Source organism: Pristiophorus japonicus, chromosome 13 (genome assembly GCF_044704955.1).
Source record: "Pristiophorus japonicus isolate sPriJap1 chromosome 13, sPriJap1.hap1, whole genome shotgun sequence".
Taxonomy (NCBI): Eukaryota; Metazoa; Chordata; class Chondrichthyes; family Pristiophoridae; genus Pristiophorus; species Pristiophorus japonicus.
In genome coordinates, this window is record NC_091989.1 from 88,404,598 (window position 1) to 88,420,675 (window position 16,078).

Here is a 16,078-nt window from a genome sequence, read left to right on the forward strand (position 1 = left end):
TCAGGTTCACAGTGTGGGACTGCATGAAAAAAAATACATATAACAGATGGGGTTTTAGTGAAGCATCAAACAACATGTTCCCTTGAAATCTTTCACATAAAATTCAACAGCCAACTTCAAGTGAAACTTCACAGCTGCCACAACTCAAAGGCATAATAAAATGGAGCCCTGCAGTCAGGAAGGGATGAACAATCTTCTACAGGAGCCAGGACAAATCCAATCACGTTACTATTTAATTCCCAAACGCAAAGATCAGATGCAGATATGGTGGGGCCGAAATTCAGCCTCCCGGTAAGACCTGTCACTGCCAGAAAGCAGCAGCCAGGCAGCGGTGTCGAATGGCTGCCGATTTTTTGTCAAATGGCCGCCGCTCGTGAAATTCACCTTGGTGGTTTTTCCAGCGGTCCCTGCTTCCGCCCCACTGCTGCCGAACTCTCCTATGTGCGTCATCAAAGCACGTACCACCGATCTCCCGCCCCGAAGCAAAATTTACCTGGAAAAATCTTCGGCCCGCCGCTTGGTGCCACCGACAGCTTTTTCTGTCGTCACACTGTGCTTGCAATGTTTGCAAAATGGCGATGCCAGGTCGGGCCGACATTTATGCCCTCGGGTTTGGCTGGGCCGCCTGGCACTCCCTCTTGGGTGCAGGCCGCTGGCCCGGCCAAAACCCTCCCTGATGGCCCAGTGGACCTAGCTAAAATAATCGCAGAGCTCGCATCAGCCCTCCCCTTTAAGTGACGGGGAGAGACGTGGTGACGCACCAGCGTGGTGACATCATCAACGCTACGCTAATGACTGACAGCAGTGGACAGTCCGTCCACTGCCTCTTCCACCCCCAGTTTGACGGACACTCTGCTCCCGCCCCCACTTCCGCCCCCATTATGACCGACTTCCGCCCCGCTGGAAAAAAAAGACAAAAATCTGAATTTCGCGCAAGAGGCCACTGCATCCATCACAGCGGTGAAAACAGTTAAAACGCGGTAAGTGCGCCCCATTTCCGGCGGGGATGAATTTTGGCCTCATGGTTCCCAGTTGGCAAAGGTCCCACTCAAAGGTTTCCGCTCATCCCTAATGCTGGGGTAAATAACAGACTAACAAAAGTTAAGAGATATTTTATTACCTGTATCTCCATTTCATCATTGGACTCGATGGTACCACAGAATGGGTATATAGCGAATTCCTTGGGTTTTACTCCATATACGATGTTTGCCCATGAACCAATCTTTGGGCGTTCCGGGACATGGTTGTAGGTTACTCGACTGACTTCTGCACTTCCATCACCAGGGACCCGCAATATAAATGACATTGATACTTGGGAGGTGTTAATAAGGCTACATGATATGGTGCGGGGAAAACCTAGAATTTTGGGGAAAAGAAAGATTTATAAGAATTACCCATAAGTAATCAATTCCACTATAAACCTAGACAACCTACAGCAGACCCATAACAATGGGATAGTAATCATCATGCAGACTCATCATAACTTCATATCTGGTAGGCTTCTCAAAATCCCGAGTTGTTTTGTAAGATAAAAACTGAAACAGTGACACTGTACCATGGGCTAGAAATTGGGCTCGGTAGCGACCGTTTTTTGGGTGCTATGAGTGCCCTTAGAGATCCAAAATGGCGTCCGCAACATGCACACACACTTGTGATGCAAAGCATGCCGGTCACCATATTGGTACAGGCGTTAACGTGCAGTGCCGTTAATATGCAGAGCAAGCAGATCAGTGCCAGTTAGGGCTCAGCACTCCAGCCAATGCCCTCCATTAACCTCACACAGCTGAACACACAGCAGAAAGGACCCCCTACCAGTGTTATTTAAAGGGATTATCAACAACTTACAGGTTAGTTACTGGTTGATTTCTTCTGGCTGTTGCTACAATTCTACACGTTTCTGGTGCTTTCCATGGTTGCAAAAGTCGACAGGGAGTGGTATGGCAGATGCTGAAGTACTTTCTGCTGACTTCAAGGCTTCTGGACAAACCAGTTGCTCCCAGAGATGGGTGCACTAGCAGGCCTTCCTCTTGGAATAGAGCATGACTGGGAGAGTGAGGTTGCGCAGACCAGGCTAGAACAGGGGGCAGGGAGGAGGTGGTGATGGGGATGGGGGGGGGGGGGGGGGTGAAAGAGGGGGAAGAAGGGCACTCAACAGGTGGCCATATCTACTCAAGGTGTTCAGGGAGCAATACTACTACCTGAAGCTCAACGAGGAACAATGTGCGAGACTTCAGTCAGGACGTCCTCACTGAAATTTGCCACCTGCTACTATCACAACTGTAACCTCAGAGCAGGGCGAGCGCCGCATTGCCAGCGGCTATAAAGATGAACATGGTAATGAACTTTCCTGGGCCTGGCTCCTCCCATGTTGGTGCTGGAGATATTAGCAACATCTTACAGTTAGCCATCCACTGTTGCATAAGGGAATGCACCAAGGCTCTCAATCCAAAGACAGCTAACTTCATTTCATTCTCTCTTGCCAGAGGCAAGCAGGTGGAATGAACACAAGGGGTTGCTTGGATTGCAGGCTTCCCGATGGTGCAGGGTAGCATTGACTGCATTGCACATTCCTTTGGCAGGAGACGTATTTCAATTCTTCCATGTACATAAGAACATAAGAATTAGGAGCAGGAGAAGGCCATACAGTGCTTCGAGCTTGTTTTGACATTCAATAAGATCATGGCTGGTCTTCAATCTCAACTCCATTTTCCCGTCCGATCCCCATATTCCTTGATTTCCCTGGAGTTCAAAAATCTATCTATCTTAGCCTTGAGTATACCCAATGATTCAGCACCCATAACCCTTTGGGCAGAGAATTCCAAAGATTCACAACCCTCTGAGTGAAGAAATTCCTCCTCATCTCAGTCTTACATGGCCTACCCCTTATCCTGAGACTCTGTCCTCTGGTTCTAGACACCCCAGCCAGGGGAAACAACCTCTCAGCATCTACCCTGTCAACCCCCCTCAGAATCTTATATGTTTCAATGAGATCACCTCTCATTCTTCTAAACTCCAGAGGGTATTGGCCCAATCTACTCAATCTCTCCTCATCGGACAACCCTCTCATCCCAGGGATCAATCTAGTAAACCTTCATTATACCGCCTCTAAGGCAAGTATGTCCTTTCTCAGATAAAGTACCAGGACCAAAAGGGATTCCATTCCCTCAACGCCCAGCTGGTATTTAACCATAGGCATCATGCAGGTCAATGCCCGGTGTCCTGGTAGCTGTCATGATGTCTTCATTCTGCGTCAATCCGCTGTGCCAGCTGTATTTCAGCCCACCGCAAACCAAAGGGTGGCTGCTGAGCGACAAGGGTTATCCAATGACAACATGGCTCATGACTGCTGTTCGCAACCCGTGCACACATGGGCAGCACGCAAACAATGAGAGGCATGCTGCCTCAAGAAATGTGATCGAGCAGGCCATTGGTGTGCTGAAATAGCGATTCTGCTGCCCGGACCACTCTGGAGGAGCCCTGCAGTACTCGCTGAGCGGGTCTCAAAATGAGTGGTGGTCTGTTGCATGCTGCACAAATGTGCCATCATGGAAGGACAGCTCTTGCCACCAGCTATCAGACAAGAAACTGAAGAGCAGGAGCACGAGGAGAACGAAGAGTAGAAAGAGGATGTGGAAGAGGTAGAGGCAGAAGATGAGGAAGAGGAAGGGAGGTAGCAATGTAGACAGCCCTTCTGCCCGGGTTGTATGTGAAAAACTATTTCAAGTGTGATGCTATTCCCCAATTCCCCATTCACCAACGGTCCCACACTCCTTACATTCCCTGTCACTGACCATCACATTGTCGTCTTGGCCACAATGCAAAAATAAAATGCACCACAAAATAAACATTCTAAACCAAATTTATAAATGATATCATGCCATTTTGAAATACAAACGTAAGCTAATCACCATTGTGTATTCCCTTAGTGCCTGTCTTCCGTGTGTCTTTGCCTGGCCTAGTGCTCCTAGGTGGTGCTACCCCAGGGGCTGCAGCATGGCTGCTGACTTTAAGTGGAGGAGACTGCAGATGGCTATGCAGAATGGATCGAGCAGCTCTGTGCCTAGAAGGCCCAGCTTCAGACTGCACCATCTCGACATAGGTGGCAGCAGTCTGGACTGGCTGGCTGGCTGATAGGCAACAGCAAGGGAACTGGTGGAGTGGCATGGGTGGACGAATGCTATCATCCTGAAAGAGGACAGCAGGGTTGTGCTCCACAGAGCCACTGCCACGCGGCCGGGGCAATACCTCAACAATCCTAGTAATCTGTTGGAGGACAGGTTGCTGGACTGCCGTGACACCCCCACAAGCCCCTACGAACACTGGCATCCACAGCCATGATGACAGCAGGCTGAGCTTGCAGGGCAGCAAGCTGACCTAGCGTGACTTCAATCTGCGCTTCCATTGCTTGACTCGGACATTGTGGAAGATGCTTGTGCTGCAATGTAAGCGGAGACCTTAGCCATCAGAAACTGCATCGTGGTTGGGTCCATAACAACGTTCTCTCTAAGGTGCGCAATCGAGAGTTTCCGTGCAGATTGCTCGCCAGCTGCTGCCTCTGGAAGATACTGTGACACGTTCCTCCGCACTCCTGAACATTCACCGCAGGTTTTCTGGCAGGCTTCCCAATGCACCGAGTATTTGGTTGTGTACACCCATCAGTCTTCTTCTGCAGCCTGACCCATCAAAGTCCTCATCTGAGTCCTGTGCAGCAGAACTCTTGTGCGATCCGCCCTCCAGGAAGCTGGCACCTTCGCTGTCCTTGCCCCCTGCCCTGACTGCAGCGCCATTGTGCCCAGTATCTCACCACTTGCAGAACCCGCCTCTAATCTATCCTCTAAGATACATGCACTGTCAGTATCTGAGCTGGTGGCTGCGAGTGCGCAATCAAGTGACAGTGTGTCTTTGTCATCACTCTCTTCTCAGTCTTCCTCCACTGCCTACCAGGTTGCACCTCTTGGGCATCTGAAAGGAAAAAAGGCACAAGTGTAAGGTTATGGTGGGGGAGGGGTGGGGGAAGTAGCTTGCAAATCAGAAGCGATTGTGGCCCGAGGGGGAAGTGGGATGCGATAAGTAAGATACTGTAATTTTCAATGGTTTCAGCCCTGCCACTGGCCATGGCCTCAGCAATGCCCTTCCGATAATAGCCAGCACCATCTCCGCCATGGGGATTAGAGCATGCGGGCGCACCTCTCCACATTGGTTAGATCCTGCTGCCTGTGGGTGTGTGCCACCTCGTCCTGCAAGAGAGAGAGGAGTGTGTCAGTGAGTGTGGTGCAATGTGTTTGGGTGATGTGTATGTCATGGTTGAATAGCTGGCAGCGTGTGCAAGGTGTGAGATGTAGGTGTGAGGCTTGCAGCAGTGCTAAGTATATGAGGGTGAGATGAAGCATATGAATGTTAGGTATGAGGCCTGATTGATAAAGATTGCTGGTAAGTGAGTGATGGCAGTGTGGTGATTTGAGCAGTGGCTGAGGTTAGTGGTGCAGTTGGTAGGATATGGCATTTGAAGATGAATTCACTGACCTTGACCACTCGTGTGAGGTCATTAAACTTGTTTTGGCACTGGTGAAAGATTGGTGGCACTGACCGTTTCAGCAATCTGCTCCCACTGCCTTCTTACAATCAGTATGGAGGGCCTCATGTCCCCCTGCAGGTAGAGAACCTGACTCCTCCTTTCAAACCCATGCACTAAGGCCTTTAGTGCTGCATCGGAGAACCCAGATGCCCTTTCTCCACCCTGTTGAGCCATAGCTACCTTCCACTTTCATTTGCAACAACTATAATCAGGTGCTTATTTCAGAAAACACCTCGCCTATAAGAAGTGTAGACTGCATTTTACACTGCAGTCTAGCTTTAAATAGAGATCACTTCCCATGAAATTGGGCCCCCTGCAGAGCACTGAGCAAACCAGCAGCGTGTTCTGCACTGGGCTCAGTGCTTCAATCATGTTAATCAGCAGGCAGCACAAATTTCACGTGCTGCCTGCATTACTTTCACCAAAACCAAACTTTGAAAAAAAGTGCAATATTTTTATTTTGTGGGAATTTTAATATTCCCATGTTTATGCCATTGTAATTATCATGGTGTCTCTTTTTCACCTGCCAGCTTAGCTCAGAAAACGTAAACAGTTTGTGGTTCAAACCACTCGATGGCACTGATAGTTCCGGGCAGGCCGATAACCTGGCAAAGCCAGTGGCTGCCAAATTTAACAGCAGGATCTCATTATCATTTTTATCCTTTGTTTCCCTCCCAGCAGTCGGACACATTGACAGCCTGGCCTGTGGCAGGAGCCGGTGACCCTTACGGACGGCCCACAGCATTCAGGAGAGATGAAAGTTGGCGTTCAGGCCTTGGGAGAGGGGGTTGACAGGGGGAGGTGATAATCACGCCGCGGAGAGATCGGCAATCAGGGTGGGGGGCGCGGGGTAAAGAGGCCATCGCGGAATGGGGAAAGGATGTTGGGATTGGCCAAGACTGGCTGGAGGAAGAGAGAGGCCATTGGGGCTGGGGCTGGGGTGGGGAGGCAATCCTGGTAGGCAGGAGAAGCCGCGATAGGCAGAGGGAAAGCTGAAGGCTTCCTTGAGGAGCCGAGGGGAGTACTCCTGTTCTGCCTGGCCCACAAGGAATGCTATAAAATGTACTACTTTGTGGAGCAGGCAGGTCCCACCATGCTGCCGGCTTCCAGACCACTGGGAAACCAGCATGGCATCTGGGAAATTTAAATCAGGCTCCTAATTGTAATATTTTGAATATGTTAATGAAATGTCCCGCCTCTCCACTGAACACACCTCAACGGGTGCCTATGCAGCTCCACATTTTTCTTTTTTAATCCTGCCCCACGACCCTCTCCCCGGTGTCCTGGCTAATAATTATCCCTCAATCAACAATACCAAAAGACAGATTAGCTGGTCATTGTCACAGTGCTGTTTGTGGAAGCTTGCTGCGCACAAGTTGGCTGCCGCGTTTCCTACACTACAAGAGTGACCACACTTCAAAAAGACTTCTTTGACTGTAAAGCGCCGTGGGACGCCCTGAGGTCGGGAAAGGCGCCATATAAATGTAAGTCTTCCTTTCTTCTAAAGACATACTTGGTGGTTTTCTCCACATTTTAAATCTTTTGTCGCTGTGTGGGGCTTTAAAATTTACATAATTTCAGTCTCTTTCTTTCTGTTCCTGCCTTTTCTCTGTCCATTTCGGTTTACTCTCTTCCTTCATTTCTGACGTGTTGCTTTCCCTTTCACTCCACTTCACTGCGGAGATTCCCAGAAAGAGGTCTTTTCTGCTGTGTTTATGTTGCAGTGATTTTAGTGGGGAGAATTAATTTCAGTGAGACTGGCTCATCTAAAAGAGGTAGCAACTGGCTCCAATTAAAGATCAGAATTGTGCAGACGGGAGAAATGGAGAGATTTGGGCATTAGACAAACGACAAGCTGCACAAAAGGGTAGAACTGACTGCAGTAAAGACTGGAGTTGTCAAGGAAAGGAAAGGAGAGAGAACAGTTGCCTGCATAGGAAATAAAACCCACATAAAGTTGTGAATGGGGAAGAGAGGAAGGCAAAGTCAGAGAATTTGCTGCAAAGTAATTCAGAAAGTAAAGTACTTAATTGAATTCCGTCAACTCAAACTCCTGTATATCGACAAATACTGGCATATTTTCTTTCTTTTAATGAAATTGAGATAAGGAGAAAGAAGAGATGATGCTGATTACCTTGTTGAAAATGCTGCTCTTTTCTGAAGGTGAACTTTGTTAATGAAACACGAGTTTTATATGAACTATGGGCGTTCTGTGGGTAATGCAGTAAATCACGCTGATGACGGTGAGTTATTAAGCTGTTTCACAAGTGTGAAGGACTCGTAAATCATGCAAGCACAGGTGTAGAACCTATTCCATTCAATGCCTTATTTATATTGAATCAGCTGGCAATTGTGGGATCCTAACTCTGAGCAAACTAGAATGCAAATTGTACTTCTTACACAAATGCTCATTGCAGTGGTAGGGATTTGCTATTGTAAATTAATTAAAACATGAAGTGGGATGTACCCAGTTCATGACAGGTTTCTCCAACTGTCAAACTCATTTTAGTACAAGCCTGGCAAAATAAACCATACTTTAGCATAAATTACAAGTTGTGCAGTGGTGATGTTACTGGACTAATAATCTGGAGAACAAGAGTTCAAATCCCACCGTGGCAGTTTGAGAACTTGAATTCAGTTTGAAACAAAAGAAGAACATAAGAATTAGGAGCAAGAGTAGGCCGAACAGCCTTTCGAGCCTGCTCCGCCATTCAAAAAGATCATCACTGATATTCAATCTTACTTTTGGAGAAAAAACAGAAAATGTTGGAAATACTCAGCAGGTCAGGCAGCATCAGTTCTGAAGGAAGGTCACTGACTTGAAACATTACGTGCTTCTCCTGCCATAGATGCTGCCTGACCTGCTGAGTACTTGCTGCATTTTATGTTTTTATTTCAAATTTCCACCATCCACAGTACTTGGCTTAAGTACTTTTGAAGTGCAGTCACTGATGTAATGTAGGAAATGCAACAGCCAATTTATGCACAGCAAGGTCCCACAAACAGCAATGAGATAATGACTGGATAATCTGTTTTTAGCTGTTGTTTAAAGAATAATTATTGTCTAGGACACCGGGGAGAACTTCCCTGCCCTACTTGGAAATAGTGACTTGGGATTTTCCTCAGATGGAAGACAGTTTAACGTCTCATTTGAAAAATGGCACCTCTGGCAGTGCAGGACTCTCTCAGTAATACACTGGAATGTTAGTCTAAATTTTCTGTTCAAGTCTCTCGAACCACAACCTTCTGACAAGTGTGAGGAGCTCATGGATTTTTTTGTTACTAAGATTGAGACCATGTGATCAGCTGCCTCTGCCACTTCTCTTCCTTCCTCTAGCCCACCAGGCCAAAATTCCTCCAAGGCTCCCCCATGCCCTAGCCCTGACCTCACATCTTTCTCTAGTTTATCTCCTATCTCCCACATGCCCTTTCCGAGCTCAGCTTGTCCATGAGACCCACTTCCTGCTCCCTCGTCCCTATTCCCACTAAACTGCTGACCACCCAACTTCCCTTCCTAGCTCGCATATTTGCAGATATGGTTAACGATTCTCTCTCCTTGGGTACTGTCCCCTCTCCTTCAAACCCTGCTGTCATCCTGCATCTCTTCAAAAAACAATCCTTGCACAGTACCGCTGCATCGCCAACCTCCCTCTCCTTGCCAAAGTCCTTGTACGCGTTGTCACGTCCCAAATCCATGTCCGTCTTTCCCACAATTACATGTTTGAATCCCTCAAATCAGGTTTCCGCCCCTGCCATAGTACCGAAACAGCTCTTATCAAAGTCACAAATGACATCCTATGTGACTGTGACAAGGGTAAATGATCCCTCCCCGTCCCTCTTGACCTGTTTGCAGCCTTTGACATGGTTGATCACTCCATCCTTCTCCAACATTCTCCACCATCGTCCAGCTGGGTGGGACGGCACTTGCCTGGTTCCATTCTTATCTATCTAATCATAGCCAGAGAATCACCTGCAATGGCTTCTCTTCCCACCCCTGCATTGTTACCTCTGGTGTCCCCCAAGGATCTATCCTTGGCCCCCTCCTATTTCTCATCTGCGTGCTGCCCCTCGCTGACATCATCTGAAAACACAGCGTCAGTTTCCACATATACGCTGACGATACCCAGCTCGACCTCACCACCACTTCTCTCGACCAATCCACTGCTTCTAAATTGTCAAGATTGCTTGTCCGTCATCCAGTATTGGATGAGCAGTAATTTCCTCCAACTAAATATTGGGAAGACCAAAGCCATTGTCTTCGATCCCCACCACGAACTCCGTTCGCTTGCTACAGACTCCATCCCTCTCCCGGGCAACTGTCTGAGGCTGAACCAGACAGGTCGCAACCTGGTGTCCTATCTGACTCCAAAATGAACTTCTGATCACATTTCCGTGCCATCACTAAAATGCCTATTTACACCTCCAGAACATTGCCCTACTCTGCCCCTACCTCAGCTAAGTGCTGCTAAGTCCTCCAGCCCCACAAACCCATTCCCTGAGATATCTACGCTTCTCTAAGTCTGGTCTCTTAAGAATTCACCATGGGCGGCCGTGCCTTCAGCTGCCAAGGCCCTAAGCTCTGGAATTCCCTCCCTAAACCTCTTTGTCTCTCTTTCCTTGTTTAAGACGCTCCTTAAAACCTACCTCTTTGACCAAGCTTCTGCTCATTTGCCCTAATATCTCATGTGGTTTAGTATTGAATTTTGTTCGATACACTCTTGTGAAGCGCCTTGGGACATTTTACTAAGTTAACGGCGTTATATAAATACAAGTTGTTGTTGGTGACTCAGAGGCGAGAGTTCTACCATTAACCTATGGCTGACACCTGAACCATTCCAGTTAATGCCTTCGACAGGAAAAGTGATGGAAGGTTCTGCAAATGTAGGCGTCGTCAATACCCTGTATGGCAGGCTGCCTGATGTGACAGATATCTCCAGCAGTGGGTTGGAATGATCTGCTACGATGAGAGCTTCATATGGTCGCTTTCTGTGGGAAGAGCTGCCCAGATCCAGATGTTGTGCACAGGTTATTGTGCAACAAACGGCACAACTCTGTGGCTGCCCATCTCGTGAAGCAGAGATTTTGAAGATAGGGACTTCTCCGGCATGGCCTGGAACAGAGACGCAACAGGTGTGGCCAAATGGCGCAAGGATCATTGCATTTGCATTTCGTTGGCCTCTCATGAACTCTACCTCTTTATCTCAATTATGCCATGTGTTCAGAACCCCTAACACAATCTCAAACTTCACCTCTTTGTAAGGTGCAACTGCAAAGCAAACAGAAACCAAGAATCACGAAGAAAAGTAGCGGCAGGGAAAAAAGTCAATAGTACAAAAATAGGGGCGTACCCAGCAAAAGAAAGAAAATGGGGGGAAAAAAATCATTAAAAATTTACAACGGACCTTCTCCCTTTAAGAAGCCTGCTGCAGCCGGCCAAGATCATGGGACACCGGACAGCGACTGTTCAGGTGTTAGCCATGGGTCAGTGGTAGTACTCTCGCCCTCTGAGTAAGATGGTTGTGGGTTCAAACCCTGCCTGCTCCAGTGACTTGAGCACATTATCCGGGCTGACACTCCAGTGCAGCACTGAAGGAGTGCTGCACTGTCAGAGATGCCACCTTACCATCTTTCAAAGGAGATGGTCAACTGTTTCCCCAAGATGCAGAGGTTAAATAGAAACACTAAAGCCCTGATTTGAACTCATGCTCAGCGGTATGCTTGCTCCAGCTCACCGACATGAGGCAGAGGCCCTTTTAATGGCCGGGCCTCATTTAAATGCACCTCGACCGACTCATGCGGGAACAATCTTCGGCAAGGTAGATGAAAAGGGGCTGATAATACAGACAATTGCGAGGTGCTCGGGGAAGGGGAGGCCTAAGGATTCCTTGTGAACCACTGATCTTCAATCCTCCAGCCATCATCTAAGCCACCCTTAACTGGTAACTGGTTCTGGCCAGAGGCAGGACCTTTGTATCATAGAATCATAGAGCACAGAAGGAAGCAATTCAGACCATCGTGGTTGTACCGGCTCTGTGAAAGAGCTATCCAATTAGTCCCACCCGCGCTCCTTCCCTATAGCCCTGCAAATATTTCCTTTTCAAATATTTATCCAATTCCGTTTTGAAAGTAACTATTGAATCTGCTTTCTCAGTCCTTTCAGGCAGTGGAATCCAGATCATAACAACTCGCTACATGAAAATATTCTCCTCATCTCATCTTTGGTCCTTATGCCAATTACCTGAAATCTGTGTCCTCTGACAGTGGAAAGTTTCTCCTTATTTACTCTATCAAAACCTTTTATTATTGTGAACACCATTATTAAATCTCCCCATAACCTTCTCTGCTCTAAGGAGAACAACCCCAGCTTCTCTAGTCTCTCCACATAACTGAAATCTCTCATCCCTGCAACCAATCTAATAAATCTCCTCCGCACCCTCTCCAAGGCCATGACATTCTTTAACGGCGGCAGGAACTGAGGGTTGGGGAGAGACAAATCTGCTCTCAGGAGACCGGTCGGTCGGTAAAAGCTTTTAAGGAGGCTGCATGCCTCCATTTTTACAGGCTTTTTATTTTTAACTCATTTCGGCTAGGTATCCCTCGCCTCTGGAAAACCTGCAGGTAAAAGGAAATGAGAAGGGCTAGATCCATAAGGTACATGCAATTTTTTTAATGATTTATTCATTCATGGAATGTGAGCGTCGTCGGCAAGGCCAGCATTTATTGCCCCACATTAATTGCCCTCGAGAAGGGAGTGGTGAGCTGAGAAGATGGTGGTGAACTGCCTTCTTGAACCGCTGCAGTCCGAGTGGTGAAGCTACTCCACAGTGCTGTTAGGGAGGGAGTTCAAGGATTGTGACCCAGTGACGATGAAGAAACGGCGATATATTTCCAGGTCAGGAAGGTGTGTGACTTGGAGGGGAACTTGCAGTTGATGGTGTTCCCCTGCACCGGCTGCCCTTGACCTTCTAGGTGGTAGAGGTCGCAGGCTTGAGAGGTGCTGCTGAAGAAGCCTTGGCGAGTTGCTGCAGTGCATCTTGTAGAAGGTACACACTGAAGCATGGTACATGGTGGTGAAAGGAGTGAATATTTAAGGTGGTGGAAGAGGTGCCAATCAAGTGGGCTGCTTTGTCCTGGATGGTGTCGAGCTACTTGAGTGTTATTGGAGCTGCACTCATCCAGGCAAGTGGAGAGTATTCCATCACTTGCGCCTTGTAGATGGCAGAAAGACTTTGGGGAGTCAGGAGGTGAGTCATTTGCCACAGAATACCCAGTCTCTGATCTACTCTTGTTGCCATAGTATTTATGTGCCTGGTCCTGTTAAGTTTCTCGTCAATGGTGACCTCCAGAATATTGATGGTGGGGGATTCGGCGATGGTAATGCGGTTAAATGTCAAGGGGTAGTGCTTAGACGCTCGCTTGTTGGAAATAATCATTGCTTGGCACTTGTGTGGCACGAATGTTACTTGCCATTTATCAGCCCAAGCCTGAATGTCATCTAGGTCTTGCTGCATGCGGGCATGGACTGCTTCATTATCTGAGGAGTTGCGGATAGCACTGAACACCGTGCAGTCATCATCCCACTTCTGACCTTATGATGGAGGGAAGATCATTGATGTAGCAGCTGAAGATGGTTGTGCCGAGAACATTTGATTTACTTTGCTACTACCATACCAAAGAAGATGTTGTGTAACTTGGAGGGGAACTTGGAGATAATGGTGTTTCCATGCGCTAGCTGTTCGTCTTTCTTGGTGGTAAAGATCGTGGGTTTGGGAGGTCCTGTCGAAGAAGCCTTGGCGAGTTGCTGTAGTGCATCTTGTAGATGGGACACACTGCAGCCATTTTGCGCTGATGATGGAGGGAGTGAAAGTTTAAGGTGGTAGATGTGGTGCCAATCAAGTGAGCTGCTTTGTCCTGGATGGTGTCAAGCTTCTACAGTGTTGATGGAGCTGCGCTCATCCAGGCATATCCAATATATTCAACGACTCAACATCCAGGTAGAGGGTATTCCATCACGCTCCTGAGTTGTGCCTTGTAGGTGGTGGAAAGGCTTTGGGGAGTCAGGAAGTGAGTGACTTGCAGCAGAATACTCAGCCTCTGACCTGCACTTATAGCCATAGTATTTAAGTGACAGGTCCAGTTAAGTTTCTGGTCAATGGTGACCCCCAGGATGTTGATAGTGGGGATTCGACAATGGTAATGCCATTCAATGTCAAGGCGAGGTGGTTAGATTCTCGCTGGATATTATCATTGCCTGGCACTTGTGAGGCATGAATGATATCTGCCATTTATCTACCTAAGCCAGGATGTTGTCCAGGTCTTGCTGCAAGCGGGTACTGACTGCTTCATTATCTGAAGAGTTGCGAATGGAACTGAACACTGTGCAGTCGTAAGAACAAAAGAAATAGGAGCAGCAATAGGCCATATGGCCCCTCGAGCCTGCTCCGCCATTCAATTAGATTATGGCTGATCTTCGACCTCAACTCCGCATTCCCACCCAAATCCAAAATCCCTTGATTCCCCTAGAGTCCAAAAATCTATCTATCTCAGCCTTGAATATATTCAATGGGCCCGAAATTCACCGTCCCCGTTCGGACGCTCGATTGGCTACTTTTCCATCGACCATATTCAGCTCGGGGAGGATTTCAGAGGTGTTCACTTCCGCCGGAAATAGCGCGGTGAAGTCGCAGTGAAAGAAGGTTTCCAGCGGTGAGCTCTGCAGCGTGCGGGTCACTGGAAAGGGACTACCACAGCGAAATTCACCGAGGAAATGGCAGGACTTTTCCCAGCAGTGACCCTGTGAGGTTTTCAATGCGGCGCTTTGATGGGAAGAAGTTTTATTACTTATTAGTGTTTTTATTTCATTTTCCAGTATGTATCCGCAGCATTTATCTTTTGATATAGTTTTATTGCTGATTAGTGTTTTTAATTCATTTTCCAGCATCCGCAGTGTTTACCTTTTGATATAGTTTTATTCATTGTTTTGGCTCCATTCAAGCTGTTGAGGGCTGCTCAGAGGTTTGCACATACCCCTGTACTGTTGTACAACTTCCAGGTCTGACTCTTTAGTGGAGGCCTGTGGGCTGCAGAGACCTGCTTGGCAGGGTTCACCCTGAGGATGGGAGGAGTGTTGGGAGGGCGACACCTGGTACACCTGCTCAGAAACAGGGCGGCATGCAGGAGAAGGTGTCGCCATCAGCACCGTGCAGACAGGCAGCGGGTAAGGGAGGCAGCAGCCATGATTCGTTCATTCTGCGCCAGACCAGTGTGCCCGCCGTCTTCACCGGCCTGAATCAGGATTGCAGTTGGCTGCTTGGGGACAAGGGATATCCCCTGTCCACTTGGCTGCTCACTCGTCAGGAACCCCAGGACAGTGCCAGAGCAAGCATACAATGTGCCACCAGGTGCATCATCGAGCAGTGCATAGGCATCCTTAAGCAGAGGTTCCGGTGCCTGGACCGCTCTGGTGGCACCCTGCAGTACTCTCCTCAACGGGTCTCCATAATCGACGTGCACGACCTGGCCATCATGAGGGGACAGTCGCTGGAGGTCGAGCCAGCAATACCACCGGAGGAGGAGGAGGAGGTGCAGGAGAAGGAGGAGGCGCAGGAGGATCCCCGTCGCCCCAGAGCTAGGAGGTGTCGACCCATCACCACCCTAGAAGGGCCGGGTGCAGACTGGCCAGTACCCTCCTGGGAGGGTGCGTCCTCACATATATGGAGGTGCCCGACACCTCCCCTACAATCTCCCTCCATGCATTATGTACTGGCGGTCTGCCAGGTCTCCCTGCGACAGGAAACAGTATTCTTCTTCTGTCCGCCACACCGTCCATCAGTGTCTCCAGCTCCATATCTGTGAACCTGTTGGCTCTCCTTGCACCCCTTACACCAGCCATCCTTCCAAACTCCTTCCCCCCTCATGGCCTTGCTGCAAACCCCGGCCTTTAAAAAGGCCATGAGGCAGCTGGCTTATTAGAAACCCTTACCTGCATGCTGAATTTCTCAGTGGTGATAACGCTCAAATTAAGACAGCCACACCGCTGAAAAATCCACTTTGGAAGGGTCCCCTGTGGTCATCCCCCTGCAAAACAGATACACTGCTTTGAGTACTGTTGAGGGGGATGACTGATCAGGGGAGGGCAGCAGCAGCCAAGTTCATGTCACCGTGGCTGGCTCTGTTGAACAGGAGGGGAGGAAAAAGAGTGGGAGAGCGATAGTGATAGGGGATTCAATTATAAGGGGAATAGATAGGCGTTTCTGCGGCCGCAACCGAGACTCCAGGATGGTATGTTGCCTCCCTGATGCAAGGGTCAAGGATGTCTCTGAGCAGGTGCAGGACATTCTAAAAAAGGAGGGAGAACAGCCAGTTGTCATGGTGCACATTGGTACCAACGACATAGGTAAAAAAAGAGATGAGGTCTTACGAAACGAATTTAAGGAGCTAGGAGCTAAATTAAAAAGTAGGACCTCAAAAGTAGTAATCTTGGGATTGCTACCAGTGCCAGTC

The 16,078-nt window shown here is 48.4% G+C and overlaps 1 protein-coding gene across 1 annotated transcript in view; it reads right to left on the reverse strand.

Moving 5' to 3' along the window:
• The window catches only part of hydin (HYDIN axonemal central pair apparatus protein), a 1,725,340-nt gene that overhangs the window by 1,153,365 nt on the left and 555,897 nt on the right, over positions 1–16,078 (reverse strand). Inside the window, 1 exon segment of the mRNA XM_070897728.1 lies at positions 1,121–1,356. Within this exon segment, the coding sequence (XP_070753829.1) occupies positions 1,121–1,356 (236 nt within the window).